The sequence below is a fragment of the Cyprinus carpio genome, chromosome A25 (genome assembly GCF_018340385.1).
Source record: "Cyprinus carpio isolate SPL01 chromosome A25, ASM1834038v1, whole genome shotgun sequence".
NCBI classification, from domain to species: domain Eukaryota; kingdom Metazoa; phylum Chordata; class Actinopteri; order Cypriniformes; family Cyprinidae; genus Cyprinus; species Cyprinus carpio.
In genome coordinates, this window is record NC_056596.1 from 6048361 (window position 1) to 6069576 (window position 21216).

At 36.9% G+C, this 21216-nt stretch overlaps 2 protein-coding genes across 3 annotated transcripts in view; both read right to left on the reverse strand.

Annotated features, from left to right (window-relative positions):
* LOC109050602 (low-density lipoprotein receptor-related protein 5-like) overlaps positions 1–10678 on the reverse strand; it is a 59825-nt gene extending 49147 nt beyond the window's left edge. Inside the window, exons 1-3 of the mRNA XM_042715154.1 lie at positions 10425–10678; positions 1976–2176; positions 86–302 (exon numbers count right to left, since the gene is read on the reverse strand). Coding sequence (XP_042571088.1) covers positions 86–302; positions 1976–2176; positions 10425–10506 — 500 coding nt within the window. The 5' untranslated portion in view covers positions 10507–10678. The remainder of the gene's footprint in view (positions 1–85; positions 303–1975; positions 2177–10424) is intronic.
* Positions 10679–14813: 4135 nt separating this feature from the next.
* On the reverse strand, positions 14814–21128 carry LOC122135561 (uncharacterized protein C11orf24-like). Of its 2 annotated transcripts, XM_042715155.1 has the most exons (5): positions 20876–21128; positions 20259–20299; positions 19442–19636; positions 16546–16698; positions 14814–16296 (listed from the first exon to the last, which is right to left on the reverse strand). In XM_042715155.1, the coding sequence occupies exons 3-5, from the start codon at positions 19605–19607 to the stop codon at positions 15488–15490; spliced, it is 1128 nt and encodes a 375-aa protein (XP_042571089.1). In that variant the 5' UTR covers positions 19608–19636; positions 20259–20299; positions 20876–21128; the 3' UTR covers positions 14814–15487. The 2 variants fall into 2 exon arrangements, with proteins under 2 accessions (XP_042571089.1, XP_042571090.1); XM_042715156.1 differs by lacking the exons at positions 20259–20299; positions 20876–21128 and adding an exon at positions 20126–20231.
* Positions 21129–21216: the final 88 nt, after the last annotated feature.

The window sequence follows — 21216 nt, forward strand, 5'->3', positions numbered from 1 at the left end:
GGAAGGACACATGCAAAGACCACCCACTGAATGGAGGATGGGGACGAGAGAAAGAGGAAATGAGAGCAGAGTTGAAGGGACTCACCTATGAGCAGGGTTTAACGCTATCGCCCTGGGTTGGTCGAGATCTTGCCAGAAGAGCACCTTGCGAGAGGTGCCGTCCAAGTTGGCCACTTCGATGCGGTTCGTCTCAGAGTCGGTCCAGTAGAGTTTGCGCCCGAGCCAGTCGCAGGCTAAGCCATCAGGAGAATCCAGACCTGATACCACCACCATCTGCCCTCTGCCCAGTGTGGCCTGTGTAGCTGAAAAACAAGGCCTCCATTCAGTTCCACAACAGTATTATCAGTTTAAACATTCCTCAAATGTTTCATTCTGCCTCCAGATAATGATATTTTTGCTGTGCTACAGTTGGGTTGCTGCCTGCAAAAATTAATGAATATTAAAATACAGTCCAACATGACTGAGAAATGATGCGAAATGGCATTGATTCTTAGCTGTCTCGTAACCAATCACATGCAAAGTCTGAATATGTAGAAGCGCTGTGGTTATTTGCCGATATTATTTATTTTTTGTTCATTATCCATCAGTGTCTGTCAACATTAAATATTTATCAGGGCCGATTATACCGATTATTTAAGCTCAAGGCTGATATTTAGTGTCTATATGAAAATTAATGTCAAAATTGGCCTCTGACAAAGACTTTTTAAATTTATTTTAACACATCTTTAATTCTGCACTGTTCCATAATAACAACATTAATTTTAATAATAATAACAAACATAAAAAAGTTAATTAAAAACTTGCATCCATTATTAAATATAGCACAAAAACAAATGAAAAATAATGGAAAATCATGTAATCTCTCTCTCTCTCTCTTCTCTCTCTCTCTCTCTCTCTCTATATATATTATTATTAATGGATATATGTGTGTGGGTGTGTGTGTGTGTGTGTTACATTGAGCAATTTATTTGCATTATTGCATTAAAACCACACATTATGTTGTAATAGTGTTTTTTTTTTATTTTTGATGTGTAAAATGTTTGTTTGACTTTTCTACACGGCGATACAAACTAGGGAAGTATAACATTTTCCATAGCATTATTGATTTTACTTTATTAGCATTTTTGAGCAGGGTTGCATTTTGACATACAAAAATTAAATAAACGTTTTTAATACGACGGAAAAGATGATCTCAGTTTAATAAAAACATTGTAAGATCAGGCCCATTAATGTGATTCATGGCAACGTGAGCTTTTTTGAAACAGCTGCTGTTTCGAATCGCGTATTCAGCTTTTGCATGATGTTTTTAAATCCCAACCGGGGCGATAACAAGAGAGCGCGCGGCCGCGGAGATAACTAAATCAGGAATACATTTCAATGCCCTTTTCAGCTCTTCAAAATTGCATAATGGTAATCCTGAATTAAAACACGCTGTTCAGTGAAAGCTATGCAGCAGGCGTTGAATAAAGAGGGTTGATAAAGAGCTTGCAAAAAAAAATCTGGGAGAGAAGTTTAATAGTTTTTTTTGTAATATTATATCACTGCACAGTATTACTGTTTTTCACTGTATGTTTGATCAAATAAATGCATGCTTTGGTGAGCATACTGAAGTCCTTTGGTAACACTTTAGCAATAGGGGCCAAATTCTCACAATTATCTAGTTGCTTATTAGGCCATGCCTATTATTAACATATTGGCTTTTTAAATTAGTACTTATAAAGTACATTATCTGCATGACCATATTCCTACCCTAATCCCTACAATTAACCCAATACCTTTTTATAGTACTTAACTTACACAATATTCTACAACCTTAAAATAAAGTGTGACCAAGACTTAATTTCATTAATAAGCAGCAAATTACAAGTCTGAGGCGAAAGTTGTAGTTAATTGCAAGAACTGGACCTTAAAATAAAGTGTGACCAAGACTTAATTTCCTTGACAGTAATTCCAAACCACAACACAATGATCTTACAGATAGTAGAGAGGTTGTAGTAGGTCTGTTTGATGGCCTCTTCACTGACGTCTGTCCAGAATATCAGGCCCTCTGAGAAGAGAAAGTCCACTGCGGCCGCATCCTCAAGACTGCTGACCACCACGTTGGACTCCGTCCGGCCCGCCTCAGCGTCCACCAGCCGAACATCCCGCCGGTTGGCGAAGAGCAGCAAGGGAGAACCTAGTGGCAAAAATTTGGATGTGACCAAAAATATGGGCAAAATTTCATTTTACTGGGTTAAATCATTATTAAAAATGAGGAACAGACAATAACATTTTCTTTACAAATTATGACTCCGCATTTCTGCTACCAAGGAATCTGCCATTTCAAAAACGTGCTTCGTAATCCACTCCATCTGTCTGCTGCAACCCAGGCTCCCGTCTCTAAATAATCAGTGTTTTTCATGAACTCATCGTGCTAAATGAGAGGCACATGTGACGCTCTCTAGGGAATGAATAGCAGACGAAACAACGGAAATGTCTGCCCTTCATTTTGGCACCCAGACATCTCCACGGGGACCGCCAGTTGGCACCTCACACCCGTCCGCATGTGCCACTCACATCGCAGTCAATAACTTCCTGGGGCTGAGGGGGGAGAGGACATATGATGTCATTAGATGCAGACACAAGGACTATAGTGACAGTGCTGAGGGCTGGGACGTCCTGCTGTGGTTTACCAGCATGCCACTTACTAAAAACCATGTCATCAACGATAAGCAACTGCGGGTTTCTGTTTTTTGGGGTGATGCTATTAATAATAAAATGTAAAACTCCTCATAGGTAAATATTACCTATATAAGGATTACTGTTGCATATTTGGTAGGCAAATTTCAAAGGCCTCTAAATGATCAACATCATCAAAAACTGCAAAACCAGTAGTACACAATTTACTACACACCTTCTGTCATCTGATTGACTGATTTATACTGTTTTTTACATTTTGGTATCATTCAAAAACTATATATATATATATATATTTTTTTTTTTGAAAAGTCATGTTCAATTGTTATTTTCAAATATGGTATCATCAGACTTTATGTTATAGAATGTTTATTTGTCTCTCAATCATCATTGCATTGCATTGCATTATATATTTCACCATATATTTAAAAAAAAAAAAAAAAAAAAAAAAACTACAGAGCTTTGAGCCTAAAACTGAGGATTAAATATCATTTTACGAGGACATATTACTGGGAGATGCAGAGTGACAACTGCTTTTAATGCATTATACTGTTAAAATGTTTTCATGGATTTACAATACAAGCTGTCAATTTTATCTTCCAACTTTTTTGCATATAAATGCAGCAGCTGCATAAAACTGCATATTTTGCTCAGTTTGGGCCTTTGAATAAAACTGAGGTGTTTTTCCTCTATTATGAGATCGATATTCTCCAACATCATACTATATAAGTCATAAAAGCCTGGATGTATCAAAACAAAACTGACTTTTATTTCAAAGAAAGTGGTTAAAATCTCTGAGAAGTAGAAGTTAATAACATCTGAGCCATGCACTGCAAGTCTGCAGTATTTTTTCCTCACCCATTTTATCAGATGTCCTGTTTAAATCGTAAGTCTGATCATTTAGAAAAGTAACAGCACACCTCTCCTAAACAAACCACGCGATTTCAGATATCCTTCATGTCTGTGGCACAAACTTTGCAGAATGAGTTACGCACCACAGTTTAATACCTGTGATTAGAGGTTTGCTTAGAGGCCAACCTAAAGCATGACCAAAAGTAACAGTAAGTCTTGCCTTATTTTGAGATTTCAACGGTCCTAAAGTGGCATTTTCCATCACGTGATCGCAGCTTTCTGGCCAGAATGGTATCCACTAAGCAAGCAGTCTTACAAGACTAAACAGTGCACGATATGTGATTTGGTGTTATCTTAAAGCAAACACCGCAGCAATTTTTGGCTTGAGGGTTATTTTATCAGCAAACACCAGTAAGGAAAACCAGCATGCAAGTGTCCTGTAAAGCTCCTCTGTGGAGAAAAAAAAAAGATGCTAGAGAACCACCAAAGATCTCCTACATTTCATAACATTTAAAGGGATACTCCACCCCAAAATGAAAATTGTGACATTAAACACTTACCCCCATGTCGCTCCAAACCCGTAAAAGATTTGTTCATCTTCAGAACATAATTTAAAATATTTTGGATGAAAACCGGGAGGCCTGTGACTGTCCCATAGACTGCCAAGTAAATAACAGTGTCAAGGTCTATAAAAGGTATGAAAGTCATCGTCAGACAATCAACAGTCTCCTCTGTGTCTCTCCATATGCTGCGTATGCTCTTCTGTATCATCTGTGCCACAAGGATGCGCTGTTTTCTTTCAAATCAAAGCTAAATACATGTAAAAAAAAGCGCATCCTTGTGGCACGGCTGATACAGAAGAGCATACACAGCATACAGTGATATGGAGAGACACAGAGGAGACTGTTGACAAAGGAATTGTTGAATAAAGTCGTTATGTTTGTTTTCTTCGTTTTACAAAAAGTGTTCCCGTCGCTTCATATAACCCAGATTGCAAGTCTGATGGCAGATGGAGTATTCTGACGATGACTTTTTTATACCTTTTATAGACCTTGACACTGTTATTTACTTGGCAGTCTATGGGACAGTCACAGGCCTCCAGGTTTTCATCCAAAATATCTTGAATTGTGTTCCGAAGACGAACTGAGCTTTTACGGGTTTGGAACGATTTTTATCTGCTATTTGGACTCTTTAATTTTAACAATTGATTTGAGTATCCCTTTAACTTAATGAATTACTGGACAGCTGGGATAACATAATGCCTTTCAGCTATAGGCAACTATAAATAAACCATTATCAGATGTGGATTCAGAAGACAATATAGTTTGTTTTATAGCCATATAATTAAAATTCTAAAATTAATTTTATCAAAAAATTATAACATTTTATGAAAATAAAAAAAATTGCCAGCCCCAATTGAAATAGTTTACAAGGTTGAACCTAAATAACAAACTACAGACTCATGTATACACACTTTATTGAGCTAATGGAAGAAATAGAACTGAAGGAAAAGGAGATTTAAGCCAGATGTTCAGTATAGTCATGTCATTTAACCATCAGTAGCTTCCTGCTAAGAACATGCATATGCATATTTTGTAATTGCCACATACAACACTCTGAGAAGTCAGATTTTAGAAATACTTCCCTCTATCCTGGGCCATTTAAAACTATTAAAGACCATCAGTTCCATTACAAATTTACCAAGTCCAAAACAACACCTTTAAGCTTGACTTTCTGTTCTGTTATCACAAACTAAATACCCAACTATGACCACAGGAAGTGTCAATTACGTGGCAAGTGTAAACACAACTTTAGCATGATTTATAGCTGTATACACTTCATACAAACACAGCACTCCGTCTACTAAACACTGACAGAGGCGTGAAGCACACATGCTGTAAGCAACAGCAGACCCCAGACATCAAACAACAATCGGCTGTCCTCATTCCGCCTGGCCCACAGATTGTTTCTTCAATCTTTTTGTCCACCTCTTTCACTCCTTTCTTCCAGCTTTCCAACTACATCAAATAAAGAGGTATACTCAAACCACTGTGAAAATGATATGCAGGTCTATTATTTCTTCTTAACAGCTAGTTTCTTCAAGCATATACATATTACACAGTTTGCTGGGACTATTGGCAATGTACATGTCATTTAAGCGGCATAATTGCATATGCTTCCATCTGCACAGAAAAGCCTTTGGAATGATCCACCAGAGCTTGGGAGGACTCGGACACCTCCTTCCCCGGCGAGCACAGAGCAGTGGGGATTAAAAAGATAACCTCGTCCCAACAGCTGCACTGTTTTATGAGATCACACAGACCTCTGCGGCCCAAATGTGCAAGAAAAAACACCACCACCACCAGCATGATGCATAAGAACCACAACCAGCCCCCCACCACAATCTCCTATCCAAACAGACGAGATTACTCACTACAGGTCATTCCAGTTAGTTAAACCAAACACATTAGCCGATGAATAGCTAGGCTATAGTTCAAGAAAAGATTCTCAGTCTTAGGGGTTTACTTTAGTTGCTATAAATATATAACACATACATTTAAAAGTAAAAGCTTGTCAATGGTTCCTATAGATTCAGCAAAGAAGACTTCTTATGAAGAAATTTTCACTCTCTCTCACTCTATGGTTATTTGGAGACAGATAACATTCTTAATGTTTTTCAAATGTATTGACCTGGGTCTTTGAAAAATAAGTTTTGTGATATCTATAACAGACAAATCATATTAATCTCCAAAGAATGAACAGACATAAATTTATATACAGACAAAAAATTACCTATAGACAGACAGACAGACAGACAGATAGATAGACAGATAAACAGGTAGACAGATTCAGAAATACAGACACACAAACAGGTAGACCTCAGACAGACAGACAGACAGACAGACAGGAAATTATAAACAGACAGACAGGAAATTATAGACAAGACAGACAGACAGACAGACAGACAGACAGACAGACAGATAGATAGACAGACAGATAGATAGATAGATAGATAGATAGATAGATAGATAGATAGATAGGAAATTATAGACAAGACAGACAGACAGATAGATAGATAGGAAATTATAGACAGACAGACAGAAAGATAGACAGATGATAGACAGACAGACAGGTAGATAGACAGACAAACAGGTAGACAGATTCAGAAATACAGACACACAAACAGGTAGACCTCAGACAGACAGACAGACAGACAGGAAATTATAAACAGACAGACAGACAGACAGGAAATTATAGACAAGACAGACAGACAGACAGACAGACAGACAGACAGAGGGACAGATAGATAGATAGATAGATAGATAGATAGATAGATAGATAGATAGATAGATAGATAGATAGATAGATAGATAGATAGATAGATAGATAGATAGATAGATAGATAGATAGGAAATTATAGACAAGACAGACAGACAGATAGATAGATAGGAAATTATAGACAGACAGACAGAAAGATAGACAGATGATAGACAGACAGACAGGCAGATAGATAGATAGGAAATTATAGACAAGACAGACAGACAGATAGACAGATAGATAGATAGGAAATTATAGACAGACAGACAGACAGGCAGATAGATAGATAGGAAATTACAGACAGATAGACAGATAAAGCTGTTTTGAGAAACTTTATTTTTCTAATTCACCCAGGTTTTACTGTATAGAAACATAATTAGAAGCCACTCAAATGAGTTTCTGCAAGTTTACAGCTTCTGTGAACACAAATCTTTCCCACAGAGCACATCTGAGCTCCCTATGAGAAAGAAAAGGGAACACAGATCCAGAACCCCAGCAACTCTGTAATGGTTTTAGAGGCAACATGCCAGAGATCTAGAGGACAAAAGCAAAGCGAGCCTTGTTTCAATGGACATTTAAACACTGTGCCTTACTAGAGGAAACAAAATCAGTCAAAGTCTAGCAATTAATTTCAACCACAGCGTGTAGATCACTAATCTGAGTAATCTCCCTAAACAGACGTCCCTAGGAGAACTCATTTCCAGTCTATAACTGAGCACCCATATGACTTAGGAACTTCCGCTCTTCTCTGACTTTTGTAGTGCCAGGAGGGGGAGTTGAGAGCACCTGGGCCCACCGGGCTCCTCCTTTGTAGAGAAAGAGCACAAAGAAACAGCTGAAGGAGTCTGAGCTTGTCACCAGAATTAACCGTCTTCAGAAGGGAGGAGCACAAAAGAGGCTAGAGGTCTACGAACACGTGAAGACTCCTGGAAAGTGGGGAAAAGAGCTTCAAATGAAAAGCTGCTCAGCTCATTCACTATCTCTGTTTTCTTTCTCTTCCTCTGTCCTCAATCTCCTTTTACCTACCTGATTACAATCAAAACCGGTCGCTCACTTCCTCCAACCCTTATCAGCAAGAGACAATACAGTAAAGTGAGAGACTGCGTTAAAGAAAACATACAAGAATGCAAAGTTTAAAAAAAAAAAAAAAAAACTGAACTCTGTGACACCTTCTTATGATTCTAACAAAATAATTCACACCTAAAGATCGATCTAGCTATCTGGTCTAAATGGCCTACAAACGTTTAAAATAATTTCAAACTGAAACTGTTACATTTCCTCCACTTTCCTCCGAAAAAATCCTTTAATTCAAATGCAAACTTGCTTAATTAGCTTAAGGAATAATTGACATCGGCAGTAGGAGCTTGACAATTGCATCAAAAGTTTTGAGGTTTTTGTTATGCTAAAATTCAACAAGGCCTTTTGTTGTTCACTTATGTTAAATTAGCATTACATGCAACAGATTTTACTCCATCACTTTTGTCTTTTAATACACAAAAACGGGTTTAAACTTATTACATTTGTATTAATACTACTAGAAAAACTCCAGAGACGAGGCTCTGACATTTGCAGTGATGCTTGCTGGCAGACATTTCCAAACGTACATAGTGACATGTCAACAAATGAACCGCTCGCTTATTGACGTGACCTGAATAAATACGTTTTTTCTCTAAAAGCATTTAAAAACAACAAGCCCAAACTCCACCGAAAAACAACATGACAGTCTGTTCTCAAAATTGCAATATAATAGCTTGTAATAATAACGCAACAGCAGCTGCATACAAACAATGGAGCCCTGCAATAATTTAAGTACTTCATAATGCCAAAATCTAAACATTTCAGCCAAGAAGAAGTAGGTTTTGTTCCTCACTCTTAAAAATAAAGGTTTTTCATTTTGTCCTGCACCACCAAGTTCTTTTTATTACAGCTTTTTAGATTTTCAGCTTGGTTTATGAGTTCTCTAAAGCACCCGTATATGAATGGTTTCCTACAGTACAAGATAATTAAATTGTTTGTTGTGGAACTTATTAAAGATTTTCCAACAGAATCAGGCAGTTAAACCTTTTGGATCTAATTGGAACCTTTATTTTATTTTATTTTTTTTACAGGATTGGTTTAGATTCATGTTGTTCTGACAACTCGGTAACACTATATTAAAACTTTTTGAAATGGGTTAGAAGACTAGTCTAAAAGAAACTAATCATCTTAAGGATTATTTATGCAATACAGTTAGTTGGAATGAGTTAGAAGACTAGTCTAATACAAAAAAGGACTATGTAGTTGTTGGTAAATGTTAGGAATAAAGTTATGAATAGAGGCTAAACAGATATGAGTGGAGGCACTTAATATGACCCAATCCATCTGAATTAAACTATTCACACGGTTCAACTTCCTTGCCCCAGAAATAACACCAAACCGCAGTTCAATCTCTCTCTCTAGGCGTGAATACAAAAATCCCAGCAAACCAATAATGAGTACATGGTGCTAAAACTATAAATATTTAAGCACAGGCATGTTTGAACGTCAATTTCTCATCAGCAACTGTCTACAGTGATGCCTCTCTATAACACTATGAAATCTGATATTAATCATTTATCTATCTATCTATCTATAAATAAAATTATACATAAAAACATCTCTCTCTATCCCTCTCAATAAGTAAATATATATATATATATATATCGTTTTTTTAATAAGTTGATATACTACATACAAAATTAAAAACCATTTAGATTTTACTTTTGTAATTTTTATGCATATATGACCTTAAGATATTGCAAGACTATAATTTTAAGAATTAATTTATTAGTAAAAAAAAAAATGAACACAAACTACCCATTTAGACGTTTAATCAATTTCAAACTAAGTACCTGTTAAGCACTAGTAATGTTTGTTTAGGTTATATATGTTATTATGAAGTGGTACCAAGAAAATCTAGCTCTTTATACTGGGAGTCTTTGAACTGGCTTACAGGGTTTTTTTTTTTTTGTTTGTTTGTTTGTTTGTTTTTTTTGCACTCCTAATAAACTTCAGTAATACTATTCGGATGAAGGCCAGGTAAAATAGATCGTCTTTAAAATAGTTTTAAAAGTCAATTTAATAACTTTGCACTCTTTTTCACGCTGTTTGACATCCGACACCACCGAGGCCTCCATAACACACAACCAGAGCAGTTTACAAGACCTGTGATCTTAAAAACTCCGACCAAACATGTCAAATGCTTCCAGCAGGCATCCCAAAAAGTTGGTTTTAGTTTTAAAGCGTCGACTCAACTTCCAGAAGTGCACATTTCGGTTAACAAACCCACCGCAGACTATCATTTAGTTCAAGTCAGCTCGACTTTCCGCAGATTTAACTTTGCTTTCAAAACTACAGTTGCATTTCTAAATATGTAAACGATCAAAATACACGCCCGTGCGAAACAAAACAAAACAAAGCACGTAAAAGTAACGCGAAACCGACCGTGCGCAAGTTTGTCTCGCGCTCTTGCGTTTTACTATGTATCACATTGTTCGCGGTGATGTGAGTTCTACACCTCAGAGCCGCAGGAAAAACTCCACAGAAACTCTGTTACTCACCACGAATCACCGTCAGACTACAACAAAGCAGCAGTTCCAGCAGTAAAATCTCCATCGCAAGCGCTCCTGGCTTTAATTCCATAATCCCAGCTCCATTTCTTCGAGGTATTGGTGTTAGGAGAAAGTTTGTAGTCCGTAGGTCAGTCAGTCGGACTTTTTTTTTCTCGCTCGAGCGACTCTTCTAGCGATAGTAGAAGGAGGCACGAGGAGGGGAATGACTGACAGCGGAAACCGATCGACGTCATCAAGTGGGATTGTGCGGCGCTGTGGCGCGTTCGCTTCTCCAGACCAGTGGAATAGTTTTTTTTTTTTTTTTTTTTTTTTTTAATTAATGCCATAACCAAGAACAATACAATTAAAATTATCCATTGCAAAAATAAATAAATAAATACATACATACAAATAATAAACCAGTGCCAGGGCATAATACAACAATAACAAAATGATATATTAATAATATTAAAAGGTTTTTTTTTTTTTTTTTTTTTTTTTTTGCTACAATGTCATATTTACATACAACGTTATATGCTCTAATTGAGTTTTTACTTGTGCAGTTTTGTAAAGCATTTTAATAAAGTTCCATTGGTTAATGTTAATGTATTAACTAACACGAACAACACATTTATTACAGTATTTATTAATCTTTGTTAATGTTAGTTAATGAAAATACAGTTGATAAGTGTTAGCTCATGTTAATTAACAGTGCATTAACTAATGTTAACAAGCACAACTTTTGATTTTAATAATGCATTTGTAAATGCTGAAATTAACATTAACTAAGATTAATAAATGCTGTAGAAGTATTGTTCATGCTTAACTAAAGTAGTTAACTAATGTTAACTAATGAACCTTATTGTAAAGTGTTACCAGCATTACAATAAAGCTTGAAATCATTTGTGAGAAAAATGCAGTATTAAACAATGCAGTATGAATGTACATTTAAGGCAAAATATTGATAAATATTTTTTTTAATTCAAGAGTGTATTATTATTATTTAATCTATTTGAATTTTCTATAGGAGTTTTTATGTTGTATTTAGTTTTTTTAGGTAATGTTACTGCTTTATTATGGTGTTATGTGTGTTACCATGGTGGTGTATTGTGTTTATGTGTGTATCACTGTACTCTTTCGTTGTGTTATTATTGGCTACAGTTGCTGGAAAGGCCAATCTTGATGGACTTGTAGTCATCATGTGGGCAGCCAGAGTTGATATCAGTCCATCTTACAGTAACAAACAGATTTAATCACTCAAACAGGCTGATTTCTTGACACAAAATCAGTGCATTTTATTTTTTATTATTTAGATTTGATAATAAATATGTACTATATATATATATATATATATATATATATATATATATATATATATATATATATATATACACACACACACACACACACACACACACACACACACACACACACACACACACACACACACACACACACACCATGGCCTGAGTTGGACAATGGTATCTTTTGTACTGGGTCCTGATGAAGGGGGCCCACTATAGGTTCACTATGGTATAGCGTACAAACTCATCAACTCCAATGGAAGGTGAGGGGCATGGCATGACCATTCTAAAAGTTTCATTTCTGTTTTTTGTTTAAAAAAAAATAAGGGGAAAATTCAAAGTTGTGTCATTTCAGTGGAATGAAAGTGATGTTATGTTCTATATGTTATTAATGGACTTCCACTTTTATGTACTCAGAACTTTTGTGGCTTTATATTCTTATCCTTCAGGGGATTTTCAGTAAAGCAACCATCATTGTTTCATAATAATACAAATCCTTCAGAAAAGTAAAAAGAGACCAACATGATTCAATTGTTAATATGCAGTAATAGTACAGAGATTTAAAATTCAGTATTGGGAGAACTTCATGAGACACATTTGAGTTCTTTGGTTAGAGATTGTCAAACAGGAGTTCTGAAATACAAAGAGACAAATGTGAGTTTAGTGTCTTCTAGGGTCTTTTTCTCAGGAAAAACGTTTGAAAAGAAGGAGAAAACAATGACAGATTGTCAAATTTGAGATCTGAAACATGATACATATTCACATTAGTGTCTTCTGGAGACTTTTTCTCTGGGGAGAACAATCTGAGAAACAACTGAGACATTAAAGAAATCTCATTTTGCATTCCTTAGGGAGAGACAGAAGCTTTAAAATGCATAAACCCTGCTTTTTAAGTGAATGACAGATCAATTCTTCTTTGTACTTCAGAAAACATCAGCTTAAACATGTCATGTTTTGCACAGTTTCTCCTGTTTGTTGCTAGCCTGTTATGTTTCTTCGTGCTCGTATGAAAGCTCATGTTATAAAAGAGTAAAATACAATGATGCAAATTTTTTCTCGGGCTCTTTCATGAGTCCTGAGGTGTTGTAAACATCAAGGATCAAACCGAACCCCTGGCGGACTGAAAGCGCTCATTGGGCTGAATGGTAAAGTTCTGCAACCAACTCCAAATCCAAAGTGAAAGCATATGTGCACGGTAGTGCGTGTGAGCAAGCAGGCAGTAATTCCCGGGCCTAGAGAAACATGCTGTAATGAAACCTGCCTTTACAGTCACCTGTGCAATATAGCTCTTGGCGTTCTCTTTGATCCGCCGAGTACTGCGCACAAATAAAAAAATCACTTTCTCCACTGCCCGTTGTTACTTTTGAATATTATACTTTGTATTAATGCATCCAAAACTTAATGCGAGACATATTTTGTGCATAACAGATGCCATCTGGAACAAGTCCTCTTAAAACGGAGGGTTTATAGAGGCATCATGTCAATGTGCTTCACACTAACCCTGTTGCTTGCTACTTCTCACTGGAAATTCATAGTCAGGATTTAGACAGCCTGAAGCCGTGCTGAAATATGGGTCTGCCACTTAGTTACACAACCAAGGAAAACAAGGATATTCTGCTGAAAATTGTAGCAAATAAAAGGCTAATAAAAGCTAGTATCAATATCAAACCATCAAAACAAATGAGAGGCCCACTGTTTTGTTTGAAGAGCGAGGTGAACGTTTTTATTGGAAATTTGTCTGCATTGTTTCTCTTTTGGCATGAAGTAAAAATCTAGGATGTGAAATGCCAAAAGAAAGTGAGAGATTGGGAAATTTTGAGGCCTGAGACAATTCCTTTGGAAATTACAGAAATGCAGTGCTCAACAAGAAATGTGGTAATCATAGGTTATGACATTTTTTTTTTTTAGGCCAGATCAGGTCAGCAACTAGTTCAACTAGCACAAACCATCTGCAGAAGATAACAATGGACTCCATCCTGTGCTTCTCTAATAAACTCCCCATTTCACATGACTCTAGTTGTGTTTCCCTCCAAAACAAAACCGTCCCCTGGTGAGATTGTTGTAAAGGTGTCGGCCCACCTTCTTTCCAACTCATTATTTTCCTCCCTGCCAATTAAACTTCCAGACCTTTAAAATTAGACAATGTGCACCGCACGTTTCCAAGGTGCAATTATTGGTCGACAGATGTGGCTTGTTTATGTGTGGCATCTTGTTTACTCCAAAGGCTGATTGATATGTACTACTCATAAAACACTTTGAAACCATGGGAAACCTGGGGCCCAATGGCTCCAAAAGCAAGGCGATGGGCCCCTTGAACTTACGCATCATTTTTTTTTTTTTTTACATTTTCTGTTCTGATTTGGAATAACCATTGTAAACAAGGTAAAATGTTTTAAAAAGAGCTTAAGAGGACCAGCTGAAAGTATGAATTTAGCCAAAATATTTAATAGCAAATAGAAATTACTCACACGACTCCAAACTGTGACTAAAATGGTCGAAAATACAACAAAAAAAGTGGATGACCATTTAAAATGTATCCAGGGAAGCCTTGTGTGTGTCCATATGTGATTTCAAACATCATCGAGACAACGAACGGACAAAATATAAGCTGTGATGTCTGATTCACGAACAAATGACTCTTTTGTCAGTTATGTCCAATTCAAAATGAGATGTAAATGCGATGTCCTGTATAATCCATACTGTATAATTTGCTTGTTCATGACAACGTATAAAGATACATATTATTGTTTTGATGCAGACCATTAATAATGGTATTCTAAAAAATATTGAAATGTTTTACAAATACATAGGTTATTGTTTATATCTTATAATTGTCATTGCTCCTAAACGTTCTATTTTAGTTTTCTCAGAGCAACGTCACATTCCTTAACATGCTAGTTAAATGCTGACCAACTTATTTTAGGGGGTGAACTATATCTTTATTAAATTAAGGGAAGTGAAACACATGACGAAAATTCAAGTTTTTGTGGAAACCAGATGCACAGATTTGGCGTCAGCCTACTCATGGATCAAAGTTAATGTAACATCAAGTACAGACAGACAGACACTTCACACATAATAAAATAACTCAGAGTGCAAAGTAAGTTTTTTCTTTATTATATATCTTTTTAACAGTGCAGCTATTAAGACTTACAAAATCAATTTGGCACATATCAAATCAAACTATCATACTTCATCCCTTCCTCTAATCTGATCTTTGTTCCAGACACTAAATACACAATGGCTGAGTTATTCCCTTGGCTTTACAATAATGTGCTTCTGTGCCACAATTCCTGGTTTGGCATTTATTTCTCACATACATACAAAAAAAAAAAAAAAAAAAAAAAAAAGGCATTAATACATAATTCTTTGAATGTTCCTGAACCGTTCTGACAAACATAAAAAGGCAATTATTGCAGCCAACTCAGCAGCCGCAGATGAAACACTGGACATGACAGATTAGACAACATTTCCATGTATTGCACTATGAATCCCTTAATAATGACATTCGTTGAATGAAGGTTGAGGGCTAAGTTAATACTAAGGCTTCAGCCCCATATGCCAAGAATTACATGGAAGCTAAATCTGCATAGAAACAAAAGATACACATCAAACCAACTCACTCGAGCACCAGCTGGATTCTCGTATCTAGAAGTCGTAAGGGGCTTTCAAGTGTTTGAGTGCTACCAAGAGGTCTCAAACCAAAGTCAATCTGCTACCACCCGTTGAAAAAGGAAATATACTGAAATGTAAACCGCACAATCCTGGTCAGACCCCTGAATCGGAGTACATTCCATTGATGAGATAGTCGACCTGAGTGTAGTCCTTCCGCTTGTAACTCTCGTACGCTTGTTTGAGAAACAGCGCCACCGTGACCACGAAGAAGAGGAGGCCAAACAGAAGAACGGCCAACAAGGAGCTTGTGTTCAACAGGTGGCTGGTCAAAGGGTCTCCGGCCACCTCAATCATGGCTTGGTCCCTTTTGGGAATGTCCTTGGGCAGTGTAGATGCATCAATGGTTTTTGGTGTGGTTGGTGATGGCTTCTTCTCATCTGATGATGCTGGAGAAGTTTGGATTGGTTTTGCGGAAGGAGTGGATGAAGTTGTTGTAGGCACTGATGGTGAGATGCTGGCAGATGTTTTGGTCCCTGATGGCGATGGTGAAGAAGGCTGTTTTGAGGTTATGGTTTGTGCAACTGTTGTGGAGGTGGTGGTTGTTCTGGTAGTTGTTGGAGAGGGTTTAGGGCTGGTTGTAGTTGGTTTAGGTGTAGTTGTGGTGGTGGATGTCGTGGCTGGTGTTGTCAGAGTGGTTATGTTGATTGTTGGTTTTGGCACTGCAACGGTTGTGGCGATTATTTCTGTTGGAGTTGTCTGAAGGTTGGTGGTCGCTATAGTCATAAAGTTGTTTGTTAAAGTGGCCGGGTTTGTGGTAGTGGAAGTCCTGGAGATCAAGTCGTCAGCATTAAGTGTGACATTAGTTGAAGAACCATCTGGAGAAGACTGGGAAGAGTTGGTATCAGAAGAATGATTGGTCAGCACAGATTCACCAGTCTGATTTTTGCCCAGATGGATAGCGTCTGCAAAAATAAAGTTTGGGTTGGTAAAGGTGACATCTGGCTGATATTCTGGACCATGTTATTGCACTGTCACAATTAATTTCTAGATTTTGATAACCTTGCACGTTCTGTTTTGTATCAGTGTGATAAAACATTCCAAATTAAGTAAAGTTAGTGAACAAAACAAATACAAACATTCTTACAAGAGATGTAAAATTCTATCACTGAAAGCACAAAAAAAAATGCAGGTAAACAAAGGAAAGATATTACCATTTGTGTTCACATCTGGTTCCGCAAACAGGTCGTTGAAATCTGTGACATTTTCACAAGAAAAATTCTGGGTATTATTCGGGCAGCTGATCAGAAAACACAAAGATTGTTTTGAATTAGGAATAGCCTTCGAACAGAATTCACCGGCAGGACCTGTAAAAGGAAGAACAAAGAAATCAACAGGACTTCATTACTTGAAATAAACCTTGTTTACAGTCAATTACGATGGACTTCAAAACTAAATATGACTGCTGAATAGACACAGTTGCTAATGAATCAGTACCATGGCAAAATAAACTTTATTTTAAAAGGATCTTGAATGTGAGTTGCAGACCGAATTGAATGTGCTAAGCTAAAAAGACAACCAGTGTAATCGGATTCACAATTAAATGACTCTTATGAGCCAGTTCTGAATGAATCATTTAAAAAGTAAACAGGTTAAGGGTTTAAATCAGTCTGAATCTGAAGTCACTGAACAAAACAAATATAACAAATATATTCACAAGAGATTCAAAGGTACAAACATATATTACGCCAATATTACGTCAATTTGGACATACAATACAAAAAGATTCGGAGCCATCATCAAAATCTCCAAGCCATAAATCATCAAATAGCAAAAATGGACACTTTGTACAACCATAACCCAAATTCAAACCCATAACCCAAATTCAAAGGCTGTTTTTAGAGTGTCATGGCCAAATATTTTTTACAACTTTTAAATATATAATATTTTTTAAAGCTCTAAAGTATGAAATAAAACGAACAGTGCAACCTGCGACTCATCAACCACAGGTTGTTTACACTGGGACAGAGATGTTCCCCGAATGCTCATTACTGGATGTCAAACTGCGTATCCTGAGCTCTGCAGTCTTCGGGAACGAGCCACGTCTGGGAGGAAAAACAGGCCTTGCCGAACCTCTCTTTGATCCCCTCCCAGCAGCCATGTGTGCATTAGGTACAGCACACCTCAACCTCCACATCCGTCTCCACTTTTTCCCTTATTCCCACTTCCCCTGATTACTTAACCAGGTGGCTGCAGCACAGCAGGACCAATGGGGCTATAAAGAATTTGCTTGCGCTGGCACTGCAGAATTCTCCAAAATGCCCCCATTTCCCTTTTCGGATCTTGCCAATGGACTATCATCCAAAGTTTAAAAGCTCCAGGTGAATCAATAATCAACCTCGGTGAAGTGAAAACTGCCAGTTGAATCATCTCTTGGTCAGCGTCGACACTAAATTGAGAGGCCAGCTGCATCGTGTGAATTTTTTTCCTTTTAAACGCTTCTCCAGCTGTTTGAAGCAGAAAACGCACAAAACCAAAGGCAGAAGGAGAGCACTGTGAAACAGTAGAGGACCTGGCCTGATTTTTGCAGTCGCCACAGGTTGCCCTGTAGTACGTTTGGTCTTTGACGTGTCCAAAACACACCGTTCCCTTCAGTGGAATGTGGAATGCTTATGTATTTATAGCTTGCCATCATTCCAAACATTTCAGACTTCCAGATGGCGGTGGTGATTCTGACCTTGCTTTCGATCTCCGTACAGTTAACGTGATGGAAACTCAATACCGACAATGTATGTGTGTGTTATCAGGCGGGGGCTGGGCCTGTCGCACACACAGCCAGCATTTACAGAGGTGGCGAGATAGTCAAGAGCAACGTGTGTGGTCAAAGCGAGATGGGGGAAAAAGAAAGTGATTTAATTAGAAAAAGAGCATGTCTTGACGAAGACTGTAGAAGGGTATGGCCCGCTGAAGCAGTGCCTGGCGCATAAGCAGAACAGCCAGACCAGGCCTCCCTTTCATCTTAAATGCAAAACACATGGTCTTCTTTGAAAGTGCACGTCCTTCAAGGGAGAAACGTGATGTATAAAAGTCAAAGCACAACATATGGCTTTACTTTTGTAAAAAAATATTATATTCCGCAGGTACCTCGTTTTATCTCTGAAGGTAGCATGCAGATTGCATTTCATTCTCAAGCCCTCAAAGAAACAAAGAAAAAGTTCTGGTTTAACTCTTAGGAATAGTGGAAAGGAATCAAACAAATCTGTTCATTTTCCTTTTCGTCTTATGTATGTGCAGGGATCAACAATAAGGATGGCCCGTGTGAGAGAGTGTCGGGCCGGTTGCCGGAACTGTCACGACAGAACTTAGTTGATCATGCACATGCTGCAAACTTAAAGCATCAAAAATAATGGCTTATTTTGCAAACTTAAAGGGATGGTTATTAAAAAAATATAAAAAAATTGTCACCATTTACCCAGACATGTATAACACTTTTTTTTTTTGTCCATTCAATTAAAGTCAATGGGGTCTAATGTGGTTTAGTTCTTCAAAATATTTTCTTTTGTGTTCCACAGAAGAAATGGTGCATTCAAGTCCTCCTGGGAAGTTCAGATTTATGTGTTTACAAATTGTAATTATGACGTCAGGTGTGTTCAAGTCACTTTGGTCAGAACAAGATGGCGATTTAACTTTTCTACATAAAATTAACATTTACCCATGTAATATTATATATTTATTGCATTATATATTATATGAATATAATTAATGATTTTGAAATAGTTTCTGTGTGTTAAAAATCCTTGACATTAAACAACAAATCTAAATAAAGAAAAATCCAATTAGATAATATAAAAAAAATCATGTTCTTCACACACACACACAAAACATTTTTATATTTTGGCATGGCATACTTCTATCAGAGTAGTAGCCTTAACCTCATGATCCTTTGTAGTTACCTTAATCTCAATATTTTATTAAAATCCAAGAACATTTATTCAGAAACTTTAAATTGATAAAACAAAATACAAATACAAATAATAATAATAATTATTGAAATGCAATTTAAAGAAATCAATCAAAAGCATATCTGAGGTGCACAAGAGACAGACTTACAAAGACTCAGGGAACAATTCTCCGGTTTCTCCACAGTCACATTAGACACTATCCGGAGGCCATTTACCAAATGCATGGGTGTATATGGAAACACAAGGAGCCCCAGAATGGGCAGCAGGACCAGGAAAGGATGGACAGTCATGATCACATGAGTGGCTGAGACCATAACGTGAGAGAGGATCACATCCCCAACATCTGTGAGATACACAAAAGCAACAATTTATAAAGCTGTAACTCAACTCAAATCAAATATATTCATTTTTAAATACGATAGATAGATAGATAGATAGATAGATAGATAGATATCAGGGAAGCTAGGTGAGAATGCCCATAAATATGATTCAATTGCGCCATCTAGTACAAATTCCAAAACACTACAAGGAAAATGTTTAAAATTTCATCTGGTCTACCTGCGGTTTCACAAACCTGTTCAACTTATACTTAACAATAAGTGCTATGAAACATGTAGGAACATGTAGGTATATTATAAAGCTACCTTTTATATTCTTTTTCACATTAGAAGCTCCCATTTTAAAGTAACATACGCCCTAACCTCTTCTAAGTGTTAGAAATGTGCTTTGAACTTGAGCTGAACCTTCAGTTTTAATGGCTTTGTTGGTTATAAGGAAGTTTCAAAAGTGAATAAATAGGTCTTGGGGCGAAGCACATAAATGTCTGCCACACCCCTCAGAACGCCTGATTACAGCCGTCACAGCAAACAGCACTGAAGGGCTCGCTAAACTCGTTCCAGGATGTACAGATCATATGACTTCCATCTAGGCTTGAACCATGGCTTGAACAAAGGAATGAAACTCACGAAGAGATGAAGCAGATTATTCACGGATGGGCCGTCCTGAGCTGGAATTAAAGACAGAGAAGAAATAAAGCTGTTTGTAGCTATAGAAAAAAGCAGGATTAAATAACTTCCATAGAACTATCAGCAAAAAATCATATTGCATTAATGCATCTATTTTTTTTTAAACTATAAAGGGGTATTTAAGACACACATGATTCTAATTGTCATTATTAGTTGTTTATAATTTTAAATTAATTAATATACAAATGAATGCCATTACAAATAAAAAAATACAAACCAAAATTCTTATCGGAGAGTATTATTATGATTAATAAGTTATTAAGGGTCGTTACTATGGTAATGTGGGTCACTTAAGAGGCGTGTGATCACAAACTCCACCAGTGTTTGTCGTTTACAATGGAACACGTTTTTTACTAACTAACAACTGGATCTAATTTTTCTTAGATACACACCCTACAATATAAATAATATAAAATATAAACATTAATTACAAAATGACTTAATTAATCATGCAATTGGATGACCACAAAAATAATTATGATACAAACGGTGTTAACTATTAAAGCAATAAAGCATTGTCAAAGCAAAGATAAAAAAGCTCACGAGGATGCACTTACCAACAAATACAACGCGTTCTTTCACAACAAAAACAGTTTGTATAAATGTAAACAGCAGCGTTTCCAAAACACTTTTCTTTACTGCAGTTTACAAACGTAAGCGAATGAACAGCGTCTCATTCCTCGTGCAGCGCGTGTTTATTATCACTCTCCTGTCAAATGTTTCATATTTTAATTTGGGTTGTTTAAATAAGTAGCAGCTACCTAACAGACACGACACACAAGTGATGCGACGAGAGGAAATGCAGGACTTCCGGGTCACGCAATGGGCCGTGAACGCGTCAGAATAAAAGTCCTCCGCTCACAAATTCGTCATTCAAAATGGGTTATTGAACAGAAAA

Excerpts from the sequence above, each read along its gene's own strand:
- LOC122135561 (XM_042715155.1), bottom strand. The coding sequence starts at position 19,607 with ATGGTCTCAGCCACTCATGTGATCATGACTGTCCATCCTTTCCTGGTC. Across the intron at positions 16,699-19,441 it reads GAATTGTTCCCTGAGTCTTT|GTCCTGCCGGTGAATTCTGT; the intron begins GTAAGTCTGTCT and ends TTCCTTTTACAG. Across the intron at positions 16,297-16,545 it reads ACCAGATGTGAACACAAATG|ACGCTATCCATCTGGGCAAA; the intron begins GTAATATCTTTC and ends TTATTTTTGCAG.